At 51.1% G+C, this 17,597-nt stretch overlaps 1 protein-coding gene across 4 annotated transcripts in view; it reads right to left on the bottom strand.

The window, feature by feature from the left end:
• CNNM4 (cyclin and CBS domain divalent metal cation transport mediator 4) overlaps positions 1 to 14,192 on the bottom strand; it is a 36,925-nt gene extending 22,733 nt beyond the window's left edge. For 2 of the 4 annotated variants that reach the window (XM_070474452.1, XM_070474458.1), the window contains exon 1: positions 12,706 to 14,192. In XM_070474452.1, coding sequence (XP_070330553.1) covers positions 12,706 to 14,107 — 1,402 coding nt within the window. In that variant the 5' untranslated portion in view covers positions 14,108 to 14,192. The remainder of the gene's footprint in view (positions 1 to 12,705) is intronic. The other 2 variants (XM_020906331.2, XM_070474455.1) reach the window with 1 other exon arrangement.
• Positions 14,193 to 17,597: the final 3,405 nt, after the last annotated feature.

Below are 17,597 nucleotides of genomic sequence, written 5' to 3'. Positions count from 1 at the left end.
TTTGCTCTAAGAGGCTTGTTGTCAGAAGGAGAAGCAGGTGAGGGGTAAGGAGAAGGTGAGAATGTTACCTGCTATGTTCAAATTTGCTTGCCTAAATTGGGATATTTTGAAAGACGGGAAAAGATGCAATAATTAAGCAATTATTTTTCCTATCACAACAAACAAAAATCTAACAGGGACACCTTGTAATAATATCTTTCTCAATTGTTTTTTATTTTTTTAATAGCAGAACAAATAATTATAGACCTATCTCACTCATGAATGTAGACGCCAAAATTCTAAAAAAGGTACTGGCAAATCCAGTCAGGTGTAAAAAGAATACATTGTGACTATTAGGTTTATTCCAGTTATGCAACAAATGTTTAAGGATTAACACTCAAAAATCAATCAGTATAATTCATAAAAAAGGAGATTTATCATTCAATCTTCTCAATAGATAGTTAAACAAGGATGCCCACTGTCACCAGGTCAACATGATCCCAAAGGTCCTAACCAGTGAAATAAGGCAAGAACAAGATATAAAATGCTTAAAGTTTATCAGTAATGTTGCCATTATTCATAGGCAACATAATCATATGTGTAGAAAAGCCAAAAGAATCTAAAATAAACTATTAGAATAATCAATTTGGTAAAGTCAATAAATTCAGAGTCACTATACAAAAATTAACTACATTTCACTATACTTGTGTAATGCAATAAAGAATACATCTGAGACTTCCCTGGTGGTCCAGGGGTTAAGAACTTCCACTTCTACCAAAGAAGGCATGGGTTCAGTCTCTGATCAGGGAACTAAGATCCCACATGCTGCAGAGTGCAGCCAAATATATATGTATGTATATTTTTTTAAATTTTTAATGAAAAGAATATACCTGGTCTCTGATCCTGCTTCCTGTCAAAGAGCTTGGAAAACGCCTGGACTTGCTGAGTGACAGGAGTGTCTCTGTGCTGTTAATAAGACGACTCTAGGTGGGACCCTAGAGGGAGACTGGAGATGGTCACCAGTTAAATACAAGAAGCTACACAAGGCCCTGCCTCCAGGGAAGGCCGATGACTGCACCAATCATGCTAAGGAAGTTCTGATGATAAAAACTCTAGATCTCAAAACTCAGGGGAGCGTCCCAGTTGGTGAAGCCACTGATGGACCGGGAGCGTGACACACCCCTGCTCGGGGGGAGAAGGCCTGGACCACTCTGTCCCTCAGACAGACCCCATCCTAGGTACAGCCCCTTAAAATAAAGCTGAAATCCTGAGTGGAACACTTTTCTGAGTTCTGTGAGCCATTCGAGAAATTCTCAAACCTGAGGGGAGTCATGAGAACCCCTGAATTTATAGCCAGTAGGCCAGACGTACACAGGTGTAGGGAACCCCACTTGAGGCTGGCATCTGAGGTGAAGGCAGTGTGTGCAGGACTGCGCCCTCACACATGAGGGGACGGAGTCTACTAACTCGTGGCTAGCACCTGGACTGACATGCAGAACACCCTGGTTGGAACAATCTGCAACAAACATTTGGAAAAAGAATTGTTTTAAATCACCGAATATCTAGCAATAAATCTAAGAAAAGCGTGAGACTTCTACACAGAACAGGACTGTTATCATTGAAAGAAATTAAGAGAGTACAAACTAGGAACTTCCCTGGTGTTACGGTGGCTAAGACTCTGAGCTCCCAGTGCAAGGCGTCTGAATTCAATCTCTGGTCAGGGAACTTGAGCCCACATGCTACAACTAAGATCCGGTGCAGCCAAATAAAGAAAATTTTAAGTACAGATTTGAAAAAACAGAGAGAGAAAGCACGTACTAATACAGGGGTAACCATGTTTGGAGACTGGAAGATTCTTTACTATAAAGATGTCAATTCTTCAAGTTATATATTAAAAAAAGAAAGATAGCACTAAGTCGAGTCTGACTCTTGTGATCCCACAGACTGCAGTCCGCCAGGCTCCTCTGTCCATGGGATTCTCCAGGCAAGAATACTGGAGTGGGTTGCCATTTCCACCTCCAGGAGAATCTTCCCAACCCAGGGATTGAACCCAGGTCTCCCGCATAGCAGGCAGATGCTTTACCGACTGAACTATGCAGGAAGCCAATGCAATTCCATACAATTCCCAGGCAAGAGGTTAAATCTTGAAGAACAACAAAGAACAAAGTGTTTAACATTAACAGATTCCAAAGTTCACTATAAAACTACTGCAATTTTGGCAATGCAGTACTGGAACAAGAAAACAATAAACAGACCAATGGAAGAGGATCCAGAAACAGACCCCCACATATACCATGTTTAGTGGGGAAACGAGAGTCTTTTCAATGAGTTCTACTGGAGTAGTTGGACATCCATAGAAATTAAAAAAAAAAAAAATCTTAACCTGTGACACATAAAAAACAAATTCCAGAAGGATTAGAGATCTCTAAGGTAAACACCACCGCTTCCAGAATACAACACAGGATTCCTCCTGGTTTTCATACAGGCAAAGAACCTTAATGCATTCATGTGTGCATGCTCAATCGTGTCTGACTCTTTGTGACCTCATGGATTGTAGCCTGCCAGGCTCCTCTGTCCAAGGGATTTCCCAGGCAAGAATACTGGAGTGGGTTGCCATTTCCACCTCCAGGGGATCTTCCCGACCCAGGGACTGAACTTCTGAGTCTCCTGCTTTGGTAGGTGGATTCTTCACCGCTGCATAACCTAGGAAGCCCCAAAGAATCTTAAACAGGGAATCAAAAGCATTAGTCACCAAAATGGATGATAAGCAGCTGAAAATGTGATCAACATTAGTCACTAGGGAACTCGATATTAAAATCACGAAGAAAAGAAAATTACAGTGATATACTACCACCCACCTACCTGACTGGTTAAATAACTTTTTTTTTTTAATGTAGAACAGACAGTATATTTTTTAGCCTGGGGTTATTGGGATATCCCAATCTTCTGGCCTCGTTTTCAGAATCTACAATCTCACTAAGTAACACAGAACAGCAGTTGAGGGCTTGGCCCCGGGGAGGGGAGCAGTCTGGGGCAGCCACTTACCTGTCACGTGGCTGAGAAAGATTTTCGTCCTCTCTGAGCCTCGGCTCCCCATCTACAGCGTCTCCAGCGCTCGGAGGGTTAACCCAGGCTTCATGAAGGTACTTCCTTCTTCACGATCCCTGCTCCACCCTCCTCCAGACCTTGGGTCCCCTTCTTGTTCCTACTTTTCTATCATAGTCTCTTGCTTCCCTAACCGGGGCACCAAGGAGGACAGGCAACTGGCAGGTCCTGAGATGAAAAGACCCACATGGCGTGCAGCCACGTTATTTCCCTGGGCATCTTCCGAGGGCAGTGACCCCCACTCTCTGCTCCTGCAGTGAAGGTGCTGGCAATCAGGATAGTGGCAGGAATTTGCAGGGGAAAAAAAATATATAAGTAAATGAGGCGCATTTCCTCAGTTTTAAATTACTCTTCCAGACTTTTCTTTGCCTTAAGCTCTGGCTTCTGTTACCCTTAACATAACTGCCAGGGTCCAGATAAGATGCCATCTGAATTAAAAAGAGTCTGTAATTATATAACAAGCTCTTTTTGACCTCAATGTCTTCATAATTCCAAGAAAGGCACCACGCCCAGACGGTGGGGCAGCTGCCAGCTAAGTTGGTACGTGAGAACCACCATGGCCCAAATGGGGGGCATCTTTTGGACAGTAATAACAGTAATGTTTAAGATAGCTGACCCTGCATGATGACATGGTGCCAGGCCCTGAGCTAAGCCCCCTGCGTGCCTCACCTCATTCTGTCTCCCCACAAGCCTCTGGCTAGATGCTGTCATTAATGTGGGTGACCAAGTCACCAGCCACCACAGAGCCCAAAAGCCAGTCACTGTTTTGAGCCTTTAACAAAATAAACTCCACTACATAAGCTTTTGCTCCTTTTTAAACTCACTCTTAGGAAAGTTTGATGAGAGACGGATGTACATTAAAAGCAGGACTCCAGGTGACTTTGCATATATGTGTACAGGCCTATGTGTGTGAGAGAGAGAGAGAGGAGCGCCTGCCTGGAGGGGATAAATGTGCATGCCTGTCTGCCTGTGTAAAAGCAGTCTGTGTGTGTGTGCAAGTGAGCCTGCCTGTGTTGGGGGGTGATGACTGAGTAGGGGGATGTGCACACGTATATGCATGTGTGAGGGGTGGTGTGGATGTGTGTGGGTGTGGGTATGGGGTTGAGTGTGTGTGTGGGTGACGGTATGAGGTTGTGTGTGTGTGTGTGGGTGTGGCTGTGGGAGGGGGGTTGTGAGTGGGTGGATGCGGATGTGTGCCATGTTGTGTGTGAGTGGGTGGGTATGGATGTGTCTGGGTGTGGGGTGGGTGGGCAGGCATTGTGTGTGTGAGTGTGTGGGTATGGATGTTGCAGGGGGGTTGTGAGTGGGTGGATGCAGATGCATGGCATGTTGTGTGTGAGTGTGCGGGTGTGGGTGTGTCTGGGTGTGGAGTTGGTGGGTGTGGGTATGGGGCTGTGTGTGTGAGTGTGCGGGTGTGGGTGTGTCTGGGTGTGGAGTCGGTGGGTGTGGGTGTGGGGCTGTGTGTGTGAGTGGGCGGGTGTGGAGTCGGTGGGTGTGGGTGTGGGGCTGTGTGTGTGAGTGGGCGGGTGTGGAGTCGGCGGGTGTGGGTGTGGGGCTGTGTGTGTCAGTGTGCGGGTGTGGCTGTGGGAGGGGGGTTGAGTATGTGGGTATGGACGTGTGGGGGAGTGTGTGTGCGCTGTGGGGGCGTGGATGTGTCTGGGTGTGTGAGTGAGCCTGCCCGGGGCGGTGATAATGTGGAGGGGGGGACCTTCCAACCAAGGCTCCTGGCTGCCTGCTGACCAGAGACCAGGCGTTCCATAGAGCCGGGGGAAACCAGTCTTTCGAGCACCCTGCCCAGGTCACGGTAAATGGGCCCTGCAGCAGGGGAGGGCCTCTGGCTGTAAGCTCTGGGGAATGCTCCAGCAATCACAGCTTTAACCCCCAACACAACAGGCTGGAGGCTGCACACCCCAGCCCTCTGGGCTCCCGTCAGCCACAGGGCACAGCCCAGCCCTCAGCCTTTGGAAATCCTCCTAGAGGCTCCTCCTAAGAAACCCAGGGATAGAAAGGGATTTCATTTCTTATCAAAGGAGAAATCTGAAGAAGGGATCTAAACTCTGGTCCAAAGAGCAGAGCAGAAAACTATACACAGTGATTTCAATGTGGAAACACATAAGGACAGCTAATGGGAGAGAGTAGTGTTAGTCACTCAGTTGTGTCCATCTCTTTGCCACCCCATGGACTGTAGACCACCAGGCTCTTCTGTCCATGGGGTTCTCGAGGCAAGAATACTGGAGTGGGTTGCCATTCCCCTCTGCAGGGGATCTTCCCTCACCAGGGATCGAATCCAGGTCTCCTGCATTACAGACATATTCTTTACCACTGTGCCACATGGGGAGCCCCAATGGAGAGAGCATGACAGTAAAAATGAAAATGATAAAAACAGTATTTCTTTTAAGGAAAGTTATCCTGGATGGCTACCATTTAATTAAAAATATCATACTGCTTTTATTCTTTCCTTGTTCAGAATGAAGGAGAAAGATAAATCAGACAATTTTGAACCATGCAATCACCATATGAACACATCCAACCTCCAACTTTATCTTCCAGAACTGACTTTAATAAAATAAAAAAAAAAAGAAAAAAAGAAAATGATTTTGACCCTGTTGTTTTGTCATAAGACTTTTTCAACTTAGAAGAAAAAAACATTTAAGGGACTTCCCTGGTGGTCCAGAGGCTAAGACTTCACCTTCCAGTGCAGGGGGTGCAGGTTCAACCCCTAGCGGGGGAGCAAAGATTCCGCATGCCTCAAGGCCAAAAAAACAAAATATAAAACAGAAGCAATACTGTTACAAATAAAGACTTTAAGAATGGCCCACATCCAAAAAAAAAGTCAACAATCATTAAAAAAAATGTCTAATTTCTTAAAAATTTATCACAATAGATCAAAATATCAAAAGTGGTTCCTTCTATCTACAAGATCACAGGCTTATAGATATTTTGTTTTGATTTCTGTGTGTTTTCAAAGGTTCTGACAATGATATACAGGTCTTTTTAATTAGCATCAATGAAAAGAAAATCACATAATCAATGGAACAGGAATAGACTATGTAGTCTAGAAGCTACGTAATCTAGACTACGTAATCTAGAATCCAGAAATGAGCCAGGAGTCTGTGCTGTAGCCACAAAGCTTTGCACAACTGGACGTCCGTCCTGAATCCTCAGGTGTGATGAGAGGACAAGACAAGTCGTCCCTCCCCACAGAGAGGAGCTGCAGTAACCAGGGGCTCTGCCGAATCAGTCACCAAGTCAGCGAAAGGAGGGCCGGTCCATCCTTCCGTTCCGGCACCCTCCCCTGTTCGAGTGTTTGATAAACAGGCTTGCACTCCCTGCCACCGAGGAGATGAGGCAAACGTCACAAGGCACCATTCCTTTCCCTCAAGGGTGTCCCTGCTGTTCAGGTACCCGGCTCGTCAGCCTGGCAGCGCTACCGTGGGGGATATGGGCACATAACGCTGGATCCTCCCTGCCCCTCTGGGAAGGCCGGAGAGCCAGCCACACAACACACAGAAGCAGCTTTCTCCCAGGATGGCACCCAGAGCTGAGAAGCTCATTTCTCTCCCCGTGATCTCATCCAAGTGCTCCCAGCACGTGAAAAGAGCCGTGTCTACTCTGCTTTGAAAAGCCAGCTGAAACATCAGACTTCTACTGACAAGCCTCACTTCCTGAGAGTCTCCTTCCTCTTATCCACTTCTGCGGACACAGGTCTGCGGCTTGGGGTTTGATGTCTGTGCACTGTCCGAGACCCCCTGTGCTGACCCGAGCGGTCCAGGAAAACTCTGGAGCTGGTCTTTTGAATTAGAAATACAAGACTTTTGACAAGTAAGGCCCTAAGCAGCTCTTACTAGGGCCTGGCTGTAAGGCAGCACGTTCCAGGACACACACAAGAGCTGTAGGAAGAGGTCTGTCAAACAGAAGATGGCTCAAAGTGCTCTCAGCTCCAGCACCTCTGTGGAGGCTGTCCACGGGCTGCACGATGCCAGCGAGGGGCAGAGGTGCCCACAAGCCCCACAGTGAAGAGAAGCAAGCGGCAGCCTGGCCAACGTCCTTTCAGCTGCCTGCTGGCATCTCCCTCACTCGCCCAGATACACTGGCCCCCGGAGAGGCTTCTGGAGGTCAAGTCACCAGCTCGGATGGAGACTGCTTCTAGGTGGCGCCATCCGAGTCCAGGTGCGGGACTGCCTGATCTCCACTCTGGAGGCTGCCCCATCCCACAGCTGGGCTCGCTTCAGCCAGGCGCCTCCGTGCCTCACGCACGCTGCTCCATCTCAGCTGACTCCCAAACCGTTCAGCCTCATTCCGGCCTCACCCCCAAGCCCACGTGGCACCTGAGCTGCACACCCACGCGGGTGGGCTGTGCCCTCTTGCTGCTCAGGGTGACCTAGGACCAGCGAGCACAGCATCGCCTGAGAGCCCATCAGAAGGGCGGCCTCCCGGGCCGCACCCCAGCCCCACCGAGTTCTGTCCGTGCCCCATCTGCACATGAACAGGAAGCCCAGGCGGGCATGGCACTCACTGACCCACCGGAGTCCTGGAGTCCCAGGAAGGGTCACCCCGCTGTCCTTTACTGCCGCCCCTCCCCGACCCTCACCACCCCAGCTCTGCTCCCTCCTCCGCCCGCTTCCCTTAAATTCCAACAGCTTCAACCTGAGTCCCAGGCAAAAACCTCACATGTTCACAAACACTTCACAGTCAGACTTTGACGTTTCTGAAATAATCACTGGGTCCTGTCCTTCTAACTTCAGAAGTTTCTGGAAGCCTAGGCCTTCCTGGGAGCCCCACAGTGCCTGCTGAAGCTTTGTCCACACGTCTGTCTCCCTAGTAGACCGCGACTTCTGTGAACAGGGCTGTGTTAGTCCTCTGCTAACAGCCAGCACACCGTCTGACACACAGGATTCCAAAAATTAGATGTTTGTTGAGCAAATGAAAGGACAAGCAGGCGCAGGGAAACAAGACACTTTCAAGGTGTGCCAGATGGTAGGAACCAAAAGCAAAAATTATGCGGTGTTCTTTCCGGCCTTTATAAAGTTGTTTCAGGAATAAAATTAAGCCACTGGGGAAAATGTGATGTGGCATAGGAAATACCGGAGGAGTTTTTAATGAAATCATTTCTAGCTTTTCCCCTCCAATATATACCCCACTATCTATAAGGAGCAGTTTAGGTCTAAGGTTACCTCAGGGGTCAGTGACCAAGCTGTAGAGTTTAAACCCAGCTCTTTACTGGGGGCTAGGTGGTTATAAAGTGGGTGGGGAAAGATAAGAGGACTAAAGAAGAGCTGAAGGTCTGGGAGGGGGAGAATGAACCGGAGGGAGGGGCAGAGCAGAAGCTGGAGGGTAGGTTTCAATGAGGGGCGGGGCTTCCAAACCCTCCAGTGAAGAGCTCATTCACTACTGTGCTTCCAGGGTCTTCGGAGGCATCTGTGGTGAAGGAAAGACAGGGCCAGCCAGGAGTAGCCCAGGGAGGCTTTGTTTTCAGATTTCCAGCTGTGGCCAAACTCAACCACAACACCCGGTACTGCCAACATTCTAGGTGAGGTTCAAGTAGAAGGAGGACCGAGGTTCAAACAGCAGGAGCCTCCCAGTGGCCTGACAGCTCCCACCAGCTGGCGGGTCTTACGGGGGCCCACAGCACCGGGCGTCACGTCTCACACATTGTGCAGGGCTCAGCAAGCGCCTGGCAACAGCTGCCTTCTGTTGGGAGGCAGAAACAGCTGGGAGGCGGTCAGGCGGGCACGCTCAGCCACTCAGTCGTGTTCAGCTCTTCACGACCCCATGGGCTGTAGGCTCCTCTGTCCCAGTAGGAACACTGGGGCAGGAGTACTGCCTTTTCCTCCTTCAGAGGATCCTCCCGACCCAGGAATCGGACCTGAACTGGCAGGTGTCTTCTTTACCGCTGAGCCACCCTGGAAGCCCGGGAAGCTGTCGCCTCCCTGCTTCAGTCTCCAGGCAAAGCTCAGAGCCGCAGGCCTGCAATGACTCTCTGCGCCTGTCTCTGCGTGTGCAGAGCATGTTCATGATTCTCGCTGGTGAGTGAAGTCACGTCAGCTCCTGATGCTCAAAGACCGCTCATTCACTGAGAAACTGAGGCACAGGGAAGGGGAACCAGGACCCCAAACTCTGCTTCTGAGGCCGTGACCCGAACCTCTAACGCATGTGTCTCTGCAGGAGCTCCTCCTGGCTTTCCTGGCGCAGCTGGAAACGGTCAAGTCCCTGGATAACAGCACCACACACCGATTTGTCTTTATCCCTTATCAGCTCCTCAAAATTCTAACACTTCTGGAATGGGGATAATTCTCAAATCTGGCAGGTCATTCGTTCCTTCAGCGACTTTTTAATCAAAGTCTTACTACGTACCAAGAACCATTTTAGGGTTTCCCTGGTGGCTCAGCAATAAAGACTCTGCCTGTAGTGCAGGGCACATGGGTTCAATCCCTGGGTTGGGAAGATCCCCTGGAGGAGGAAATAGCAAACCACTCCAATATTCTTGCCTAGGAAATTCCGTAGACAGAGGAGCCTGGTGGGCTACAGTCCATGGAGTTCCAAGAGTCCAACGTGACTGAGAGACTAAATAACAAGAACCATTCTAGGGGCAGGGATATATGGATGAACAAAACTTAGACCGTGCCCTTTGGAACAGTGGGAGGAGACAGACAATAAAAATGTAAACTCATAAATCACTTAGAAAGTGATAGAAGAAAAAGAAAAATGAGCACAGGGTAGGTCAGGTTAGATCAGGAAGGTCAGGGAGGGACCAGGGGTTACAGTTTTAAATAAGGGTGACAGGAAGGCCTCACGGAGAAGATGAAGCAGACACAAGGGAGGGGAGAGTGAGCCACAAAGTCTGGGGGAGAACATTCCGGCCTGCGGGAGCGGCCACTGCAAAGGCTCCAGGCTGGGAGTGTCCTCAAGGCCAGCAAGGCCGGCCTGGCTGGTGACAGAGCCACTCACTTGTTGCTCACTCGTTGTTTAACAAACGTTTACTCTTCGTTTCTTCACCAGGCAAATGAGTGGAGAAAATGCTAACAAGGCATGATGCCAACCCTCAAGGAACTCACAATGCTGGTGGGTAAGGTGGAAATGAAATGACCTTAAAAGAGGATCACACCCACAGCGGAAAGACTCTGGAGAGATTCAGGACCCTCATCCAACCTGGAGGTGATGAAGGGTCCCCCAGAACACAGAAAAGCCCCTTGGCTCAACTAGGTAGGCACCCTGGCTCAAATATCTGTGCTGCTGACAATGCTGGCTGCGTTAACCCAACTTATGGGTTTTTCTTAGCTAAAAAAAAAGAAGCCTGGGACCTCCCTGGAAGGCCAGTGGCTAAGACTTCACGCTCCCAATGCAGGGACCTGAGTTCAATCCCTGGTCAGGGAACTAGATCCCACATGCTGCAATTAAAGATTTCACAGGCCGAAACTAGAAAGATCCCATGTGCCACAACTGATACCCAGAGCAACCAAATACAAAAATATTTTAAAAATGAAATAAAAAAGAAGGCTTCTAAATACCGGATTTGTAAAGAAAAGGCAGTAAGTTGCAGATATACACTGAGCATTTGCCATGTCCAAGAGGGCCCTGGACTGAAAAGGAAGATGCCAGAGGGGAAGATGTGGGAGAGATCACACTCTGGATGTGGGAGAGAGCACAGCCACGAATTAAAACTAGGAATCAAGAAGTGATGGTGTAATGCCCAGGGCCTCACAATGCAGGGTGCAAACTGTGCCTGTGCGCCCAAGGAATTACCAGCAGCCCCTCCAGGCATCAGCCTCAGGCTACAGGCTTGATAAGGAGGAGAGTCCAGGGGACTAAAGTGTGTATCTGCAGAGCCCCACTCAGCACAGCTCTGCCCTCAGAGATGCTAGCTCTGCTTTCCCAGCTTCAGGAAGTGGTGGTACTTTTTTTTTTTTTTTTAAAGATGAGCCCAAAGATGGCCCTGCTGAGATTCAGGAAGCTCCCACCCTGCTGATCAGGGGCTGGGAAGCCTGACCATGCCAATCCATACAGGTTGGATCCAGATCCAGGCTGGACGATGCAAACGTGCTTGTCGGGTGTGTCACCAGCAAGTCCCAAAGACCATAGAGGTGGTTAAGGAGAAAGCCGCCCTGGTGAGTCCTAACCCTGCTTCTGACCAAGCAACATAGGAAAAGTCCTCCAGGCCTAGAGGCTGCAGGGTGGGGGTGGGGCTCAAATCCCCCCTGCTCTTCTGTTTGGACTTGATACCTGGGGGAAACAGATTCCTGGGTCTGCCCACACTGAAGCTCCCCCGGGGGCTGTGCCATTACCACCAGCCCCTCTGCAGACCACCTTACAGGCTGTCTCCCACTCAGGCTTATATAACTGGAGTTCTCCTCAGCTCTGATGCTGAGATTCAGTCTGTCAAACTGAAAAAGGGAAGGTACCCAGTCCCCACCCTGGCTCTAACCCCAGCATCCCTGCCAGGCCAGCTTCTCCTTATCCTACTCTGTCACCCACTGATCCAGCCAGTTGAGGCTTTCCAGAAATGAGCAACAACGGGCTGAGGTCTTGCCTCAGCCAGCAGGAGTCCCACCTGTGGGGAGTGAAGCAGAGTTCTGGGGTTTAGGTGACCCCCCCATTCCTTTATAAAGAGCTCCCCTTCTGGTCTTCTCACTGCCTTTGGCCGAGGAGGGTTTTGCTCCCTAACTAGCTTATTTACTGTCACTCGGAGCAGCAGAGGCAGGAGGAAAGTTTTGCTAGAAGTAAAGAAAGGGGTGTGTGCTCTGAGCCCCGAGGCTGCTGAATAAACCCTCCAAGTGTCTAACTACCAAGGGCATGTGTGAGGAAAAAACCACGCCGACTGAAGATACCCAGCAGACCACAGGAGGGAAGCTTATGTGCGGCGCCTGGGAAAGATAGAATAACCAAAACTTAATCTGCTCGCTTCTACTGAACAGTCAAAAGCATTACTTCGCATTGCTCTTGGCAGAGAGCCAGTGAGTGCCCTCCCAACTTGGCTTCCGTGGGCCAGGCGCTCCAGTGACACCATTCTCGCTTGGCTCCAAAACCTTCCAGAGCTCCGAGCGCCCAGCAGACTGACTGCCCTGACTTTCAGGCTCTTCCCAAGGCCCTGGATGACTCAGTCTCTCCCCCACTGACCACTGATCAGCAGAGCCTGTACCCACAGGAATGGAACCACCTGCTGAACCAGAAGCACATCCCCTGCTCCCCAACTCAACTTCTCTGTTCAAGGGATTCCCTCTGCCTCAAGCACCAAGTCTCCCCAGCTTTCAAGGATCTCCCCAAATGTTCCGGGCCCCCCAGCCCCTTGCCCACCTGACCCCAGTAGGACGTGCTGGCTCCAGGACCATGCCCTAATCTCCAAGCCCCGGTGCTGGCCTCCCTGAAGGATGGCCTCACTCCATCCCGCCCCCACGTGGGCAAGACTGTCTTGCCCTGCTTGGATCCACCTGGGGCACAAGTACAGTTCCTGGCAGATGCCTAAGAACTGTTTCTGCTGGCCTGAGTGCCCATCTCTGCAGAAGGCATAGGACGTGCTGGGCAAATGAACAGGGTCACATGAATGGAGCGCTAAGATCAGCAGACACAGAACAGGTACGCGAGGCACCGCACAGAGGGATGCGGGAGCCGCTCCCGGCGCCTTACCCTTCTTGAACTCCTCCAGCATGGCATCCAGCTTGGTGTCGTGGAAGACGAAGTGCACTGGGTGGTTGTAGAAGCGGGTGATGGTCTTGAGCGGGGTGCAGTCATCGGGATCCACGAAGGCCAAGTCCTTGACGTAGAGGATATCGACGATGTTGGACTGTTCGTCTTCAAACACGGGGATGCGGGTGTAGCCGCTCTCCATAATCTCCGACATGGTGTTAAAGTCCAGGATGGCATCGCTGCGGATCATGAAGCAGTCCTGCAGCTGGGTCATGATATCCTCCACCGTCTTGGTCCGAAGTTCCAGGGCCCCCTGGATCATGTTCAGCTCCTCTTTCACGAGGTCATTGTAGGGCTCGGTCACCTTCAACATCTCCATCAGCTTCTCCCGATTGTAAACGGTGCGGATCTCCTGACCCAGGAAGAAGTCCAGGAGCTTGCTGATGGGGTAACTGAGGGGGAAGGTGATCAGCATAAAGAATTTGGTGAGGATGATCGTGTTGGCACCCACGGCCAGCCCGTGTCGGGAGCACAGGGCCTGAGGCACGATCTCCCCAAAGATGACAATGCCGATGGTGGAGGAGGCCACGGCCACTAGGCCGGACCCAATGAGGTTGTCTAGAAGGATGGTGAGGGAGGTGTTGACCAGCACGTTCCCCAGGAGCAGGGAGCAGAGCAAGTAGTTGCCCTTGCGACGGATGGGCTCGATCTTGCGGGCATAGCGCCGCTCCTTCTGAGTGCCACAGTTCTGCACGATGCGCAGCTCCATGGGGTCCAGGGCCATCAGCCCCAGATTGAGGCCAGAAAATATGCCCGACAGCCCCAGCAGCACCATAATGATGAGGACGTGCAGCCAGAGGGGCAGGAGCCTCCCAGCCTCCTCCACCATGAGGAGCAGAGAATCCTTGTCCGTCCACCTCTGCCAGGGCCTGTCCACGCCCGCCCGGGTGCACAGCGCATACAGTTTCGTGTTCTCACTCCTCCGGAGGAACTTAGTGAGCACCACCAGCATCCCCGACGTGTCCCCGCGGCTCACGTTGACCAGCTTCTGGACGACCAGGTCCTTGGTGAGCTCGGGGCACTCGGTGGAGTTGTGGAAGGTCTCGGCGTTGTCCACCTCAGTGAAGGAGATCAGGTTGCTGGAGAAGGAGTTCAGCCCCTGGCCGTACAGCCTCAGGTTCACCGTGCTGCCCTCGGACACGGAGATGATGCCATCCGTGTTTATCTCACACGATTTGCTGCAGCTCGTCAGCCTCATGCCCAGAATCGCGCTCCGCTGGGGGCCGCCCTGACCGCGGACCCCCGGCGCCCACAGCAGCACCAGCAGCACCAGCGCCGCCAGGAGGAGGCGCCCGCGGGCCGGCCCACCACCCGGGCGCCCGCCCCCGCCCACCGGCGCCATGTTGCTCCGGCTTGGCCGCCGCCGCTCCCCGCGCCCCGCCGCGCAACCCCGCTCGCGCCGCCGCTCCTGCCGCTCCGCCGCCGCCGAGCCAACTGTCCCGGCCGCGGGCCTGACGTCAGGTCAGCGCCCCATCTGCCCCGCCCCGCGACCCACGCCTCTTATTTGCATGGGAGGCTCCGCCCCCTGGCGCGCGGATCGGGCGCCCTCCCTTAAGGAAGTCCGGCATTTAAGGTGGCGTGGCGCGAGAGCGCGGGAGCTGCGGGCGGCTGTCCGCCCCACCCTCCTGCTCGCAAGCTTTTCCGCCCTCTTGGCGGGTCCTGCTCTCCTCCGCGCCGACCTGCTCTGCCTATCGCACTGTTCCCCTTCCGCAGCCTATCCTGGCCTCGCTTGCTGGGCTCCTTCCCCTTCCCCAAAAAAGCTGCAACGGAGGCGGTGACTCTTCTCTGTAAGAATCTCCGAAGCAGCACCACGTGGTGCTCGGGCCAGAAAATTGCTTTTCCTGCTTTGAAAAAAGAAAAGGAGAACCGGAGAGCAGAGGCCTGAGGGAGGTCCTCACGTCCACAGGCATTGTTCTGACCTCTGCAGTCCTGGGGCTTTTGCCCACCTTGTCCAGAGGCCAGAAGTTGATCCCCCAGGACCAGGCCAGAGATCTCTGGGGCCAGTGGAGGGGAGATCTGGGGAACCAGATGCAGGGAATGCAGATAGAAGGGGCATGGTCTGCCATTTTCCTTTAGGGCACAAATACTGAGCGCTCCTGTGCCGGGCACTTGTTCCAGGCTCAAACAATATAATAGTGAATGAGCCAAAGATCCTGCCCCCTGGAGTTGGCAGTCTAGGATAAGAAACAGGCAATCAACAATCAACACATACAAGGACTTCCGTGTTGGTCCAGTGCTCAAGATTTGCCTGGTAGAGAAGCCCCTGTGCCGCAATGAAGACAATTCAGCCAGAAAAAGTTTTAAAACATAATATTTTTTAACCATCCCAAACAACCCTAAGATATTTTCATATTCCAGATGAAGAAATTGTGTCTAGGCACAAATCAGGGCCCATCTAGACTGTTATCTTAAGAGCAGTCTCAAGGAATTTGGGGTGGTGGGTTTGGACATGTACACATGGGGTATAAAAGATTTTTCACAAATGCTGGTGGGGGTTCTTGGCTAAGAGGAGACTCTGCCTTGGGCCCGCCGGTGTGATAAACTGCACTCCACTATCTGCATTGTCCTGAGTGAGTTTGTTTCCCAGAACGCGTGGCTACAACAGTGTGACTTCGGTAAGACAAGTTGAAAGGTTTCTCAGCGCCAGCTGCTTCATCTGTAAAATGCGGGTAAAAATGACAACACAGGGACTTCTCTGGTGGTCCAGTTGGTTAAGAGTCCACCTTCCAATGCAGGGAATGTGGGTTTGATCCCTGGTCCAGGGACTAAGAGCTCACATGCCACCGGGCACCTAAGCCCGCACAGCAACTAGAGAAGCCTGGCGCACCGCAAGGAAGAGTGCACATGTCCCAGCTAAGACCTGACGCAGCCAAATAAATAAACAAAAAGAAAAAAACGCCAACAGAGCAGCGCTTCACTGAGCCTGGGGGAGCAGCTGCCCTAGGCATGGAACAGGAAGGGACAACTCTGTGACTGCTCTTTGACTATGTCGCTGTTATTGTTACTATTGTTGCTGTTGTTGCTGTCTGCCCTTCCGGGACCAAACGCCTAACCCTAGATTGTGGTGACTGACCAGCTGGGACAGCTGCATGTAGAAACGAGCTGAGAGGCACGGCGCCAGGCCTAACCCTGAAATGACTGCTTCCTGGCCAGCCCTCCTCAGTGTCAGTCAGCAACTATGAATTGAGTGCCAGGCACTCAGGGTGTGGGGGGAAGGCCAACCGCAGCTGCCGGTCCTGTTAGAGGGGGAAGGAAGAAGACAGACAAACATCCTTATAATAATCGCAGAGGTGTGCTGATGAGAGGATCAAGCACCAGGTTGACCCCTGGGTCTTGAAGCAAGGATTTTGCCAGCCCTGGAGCCACAGAAATCCATTTCACTGTCTCTCTGCACAAACACTGGTGTTTATTTTTATAATGGCATACTGTTTGCCAGTAAAAGCAACAATCAATACCAGCCGGAAAGAGACTAAACAGAGAGGAACAATCATATAGTGTTTAGAAAGGTGACAGAAGGCTGATTCAAATAAGCCCTTTTAGCAGGGGTAGTGAGTGTGGCATCCCAGGCCAGCCTAAAGCAATCCCTTGCAGGGAGATCCCTCACTTCATATTTCACAGGGAGCGCCCAGCTTGCCAGTTTTTCAGAAAACAGGACCCTCAGGTGGGCACTGACCAACACAAACACAAGCAGAATCATTGACCAACTGCTTCCACCTACCTCCTCCAACCAGCATGTGCTATCGCCTGGGAACAAGTGCAGTCTCAAGGAATCTTCTGCTCTCATATCTTTCCAGCCAGTTTTAGGACCAGCGCCCTCCCCCAGAGTCCTTAGAGACTCCCATTCTATTATCGACCAATTGGCTGTTTTTATTTTGCCCTTTTCAGATGTCTGTACTCAGAAGCGTTCTATGCATGCACTGAGCCCAATGACAGAAACCAGCAAAGAGAAGGAAAAACAAACAGAAGCTTTCAAGATACTTAGGTTAAAAATGCAAGGGGTGGGTCTTCCCTGGTGGCTCAGTGGTAAAGAATCCACCTGTCAATGCGGGAGTTGCTGGTTCGATCCCTGGGTCAGAAAGAGCCCCTGGAGAAGGCAATGGCAACCCACTCCAGTATTCTTGCCTGAGAAATCCCACAGACAGAGGAGCCTAGCAGGCTACAGTCCATGGTGTCGCAAAAGAGTTAGACATGACTTAGCAACTAAACCACCACAGTTCATTTAATTACACCCATCCATGCTCTTATTCACACCAATGATTAAGTGAATACAGCCTATCCAATGAAGTCAAGAAATGAAATTCCCCTTTCTGTGCTACCCCAGCAGGGGTCCATACAGCCTTGCTCTGGGTTCCCAGTGTAACTTAAAGAGAAACTTTTGCAATGTCCAGAATCCTTGATGTCCTGCAAATGAAGAAGAGGAGGAATCTGTTATTAAATAGTTTATACAGTCTTAAAAATAGAGAAAGAAAGAAGAAACACAGAATAAAGAAATTCCTCTTTACCCTCCCAAGGCCTTCAATCTGCAGGGAAGGCAAGACTCAGTGTTGTTGTTCAGTTGCAAAGTTGTGTCCCACTCTGCAACCCCACAGACTGCAGCACACCAGGCTTCCCTGTCCTTCACCATCTCCCAGAGTTTGCTCAAATTCATGTCCATTAAGTTGATGATGCCATCTCACCATCTCATCCTCTGTCACCCTCTTCTCCTCCTGCCTTCAATCTTTCCCAACATCAGCGTCTTTTCCAATAAATCAGTTCTTCGAATCAGGTGGCCAAAGTATTGGATCTTCAGCTTTAGCATCTGTCCTTCTAATGAATATTCAAGGTTGATTTCT

Source organism: Odocoileus virginianus, chromosome 2, assembly GCF_023699985.2.
Source record: "Odocoileus virginianus isolate 20LAN1187 ecotype Illinois chromosome 2, Ovbor_1.2, whole genome shotgun sequence".
Classification (NCBI taxonomy): domain Eukaryota; kingdom Metazoa; phylum Chordata; class Mammalia; order Artiodactyla; family Cervidae; genus Odocoileus; species Odocoileus virginianus.
Note: the sequence above shows the minus strand (reverse complement) of the source record. Positions and strands in the feature narration are given on the sequence as shown.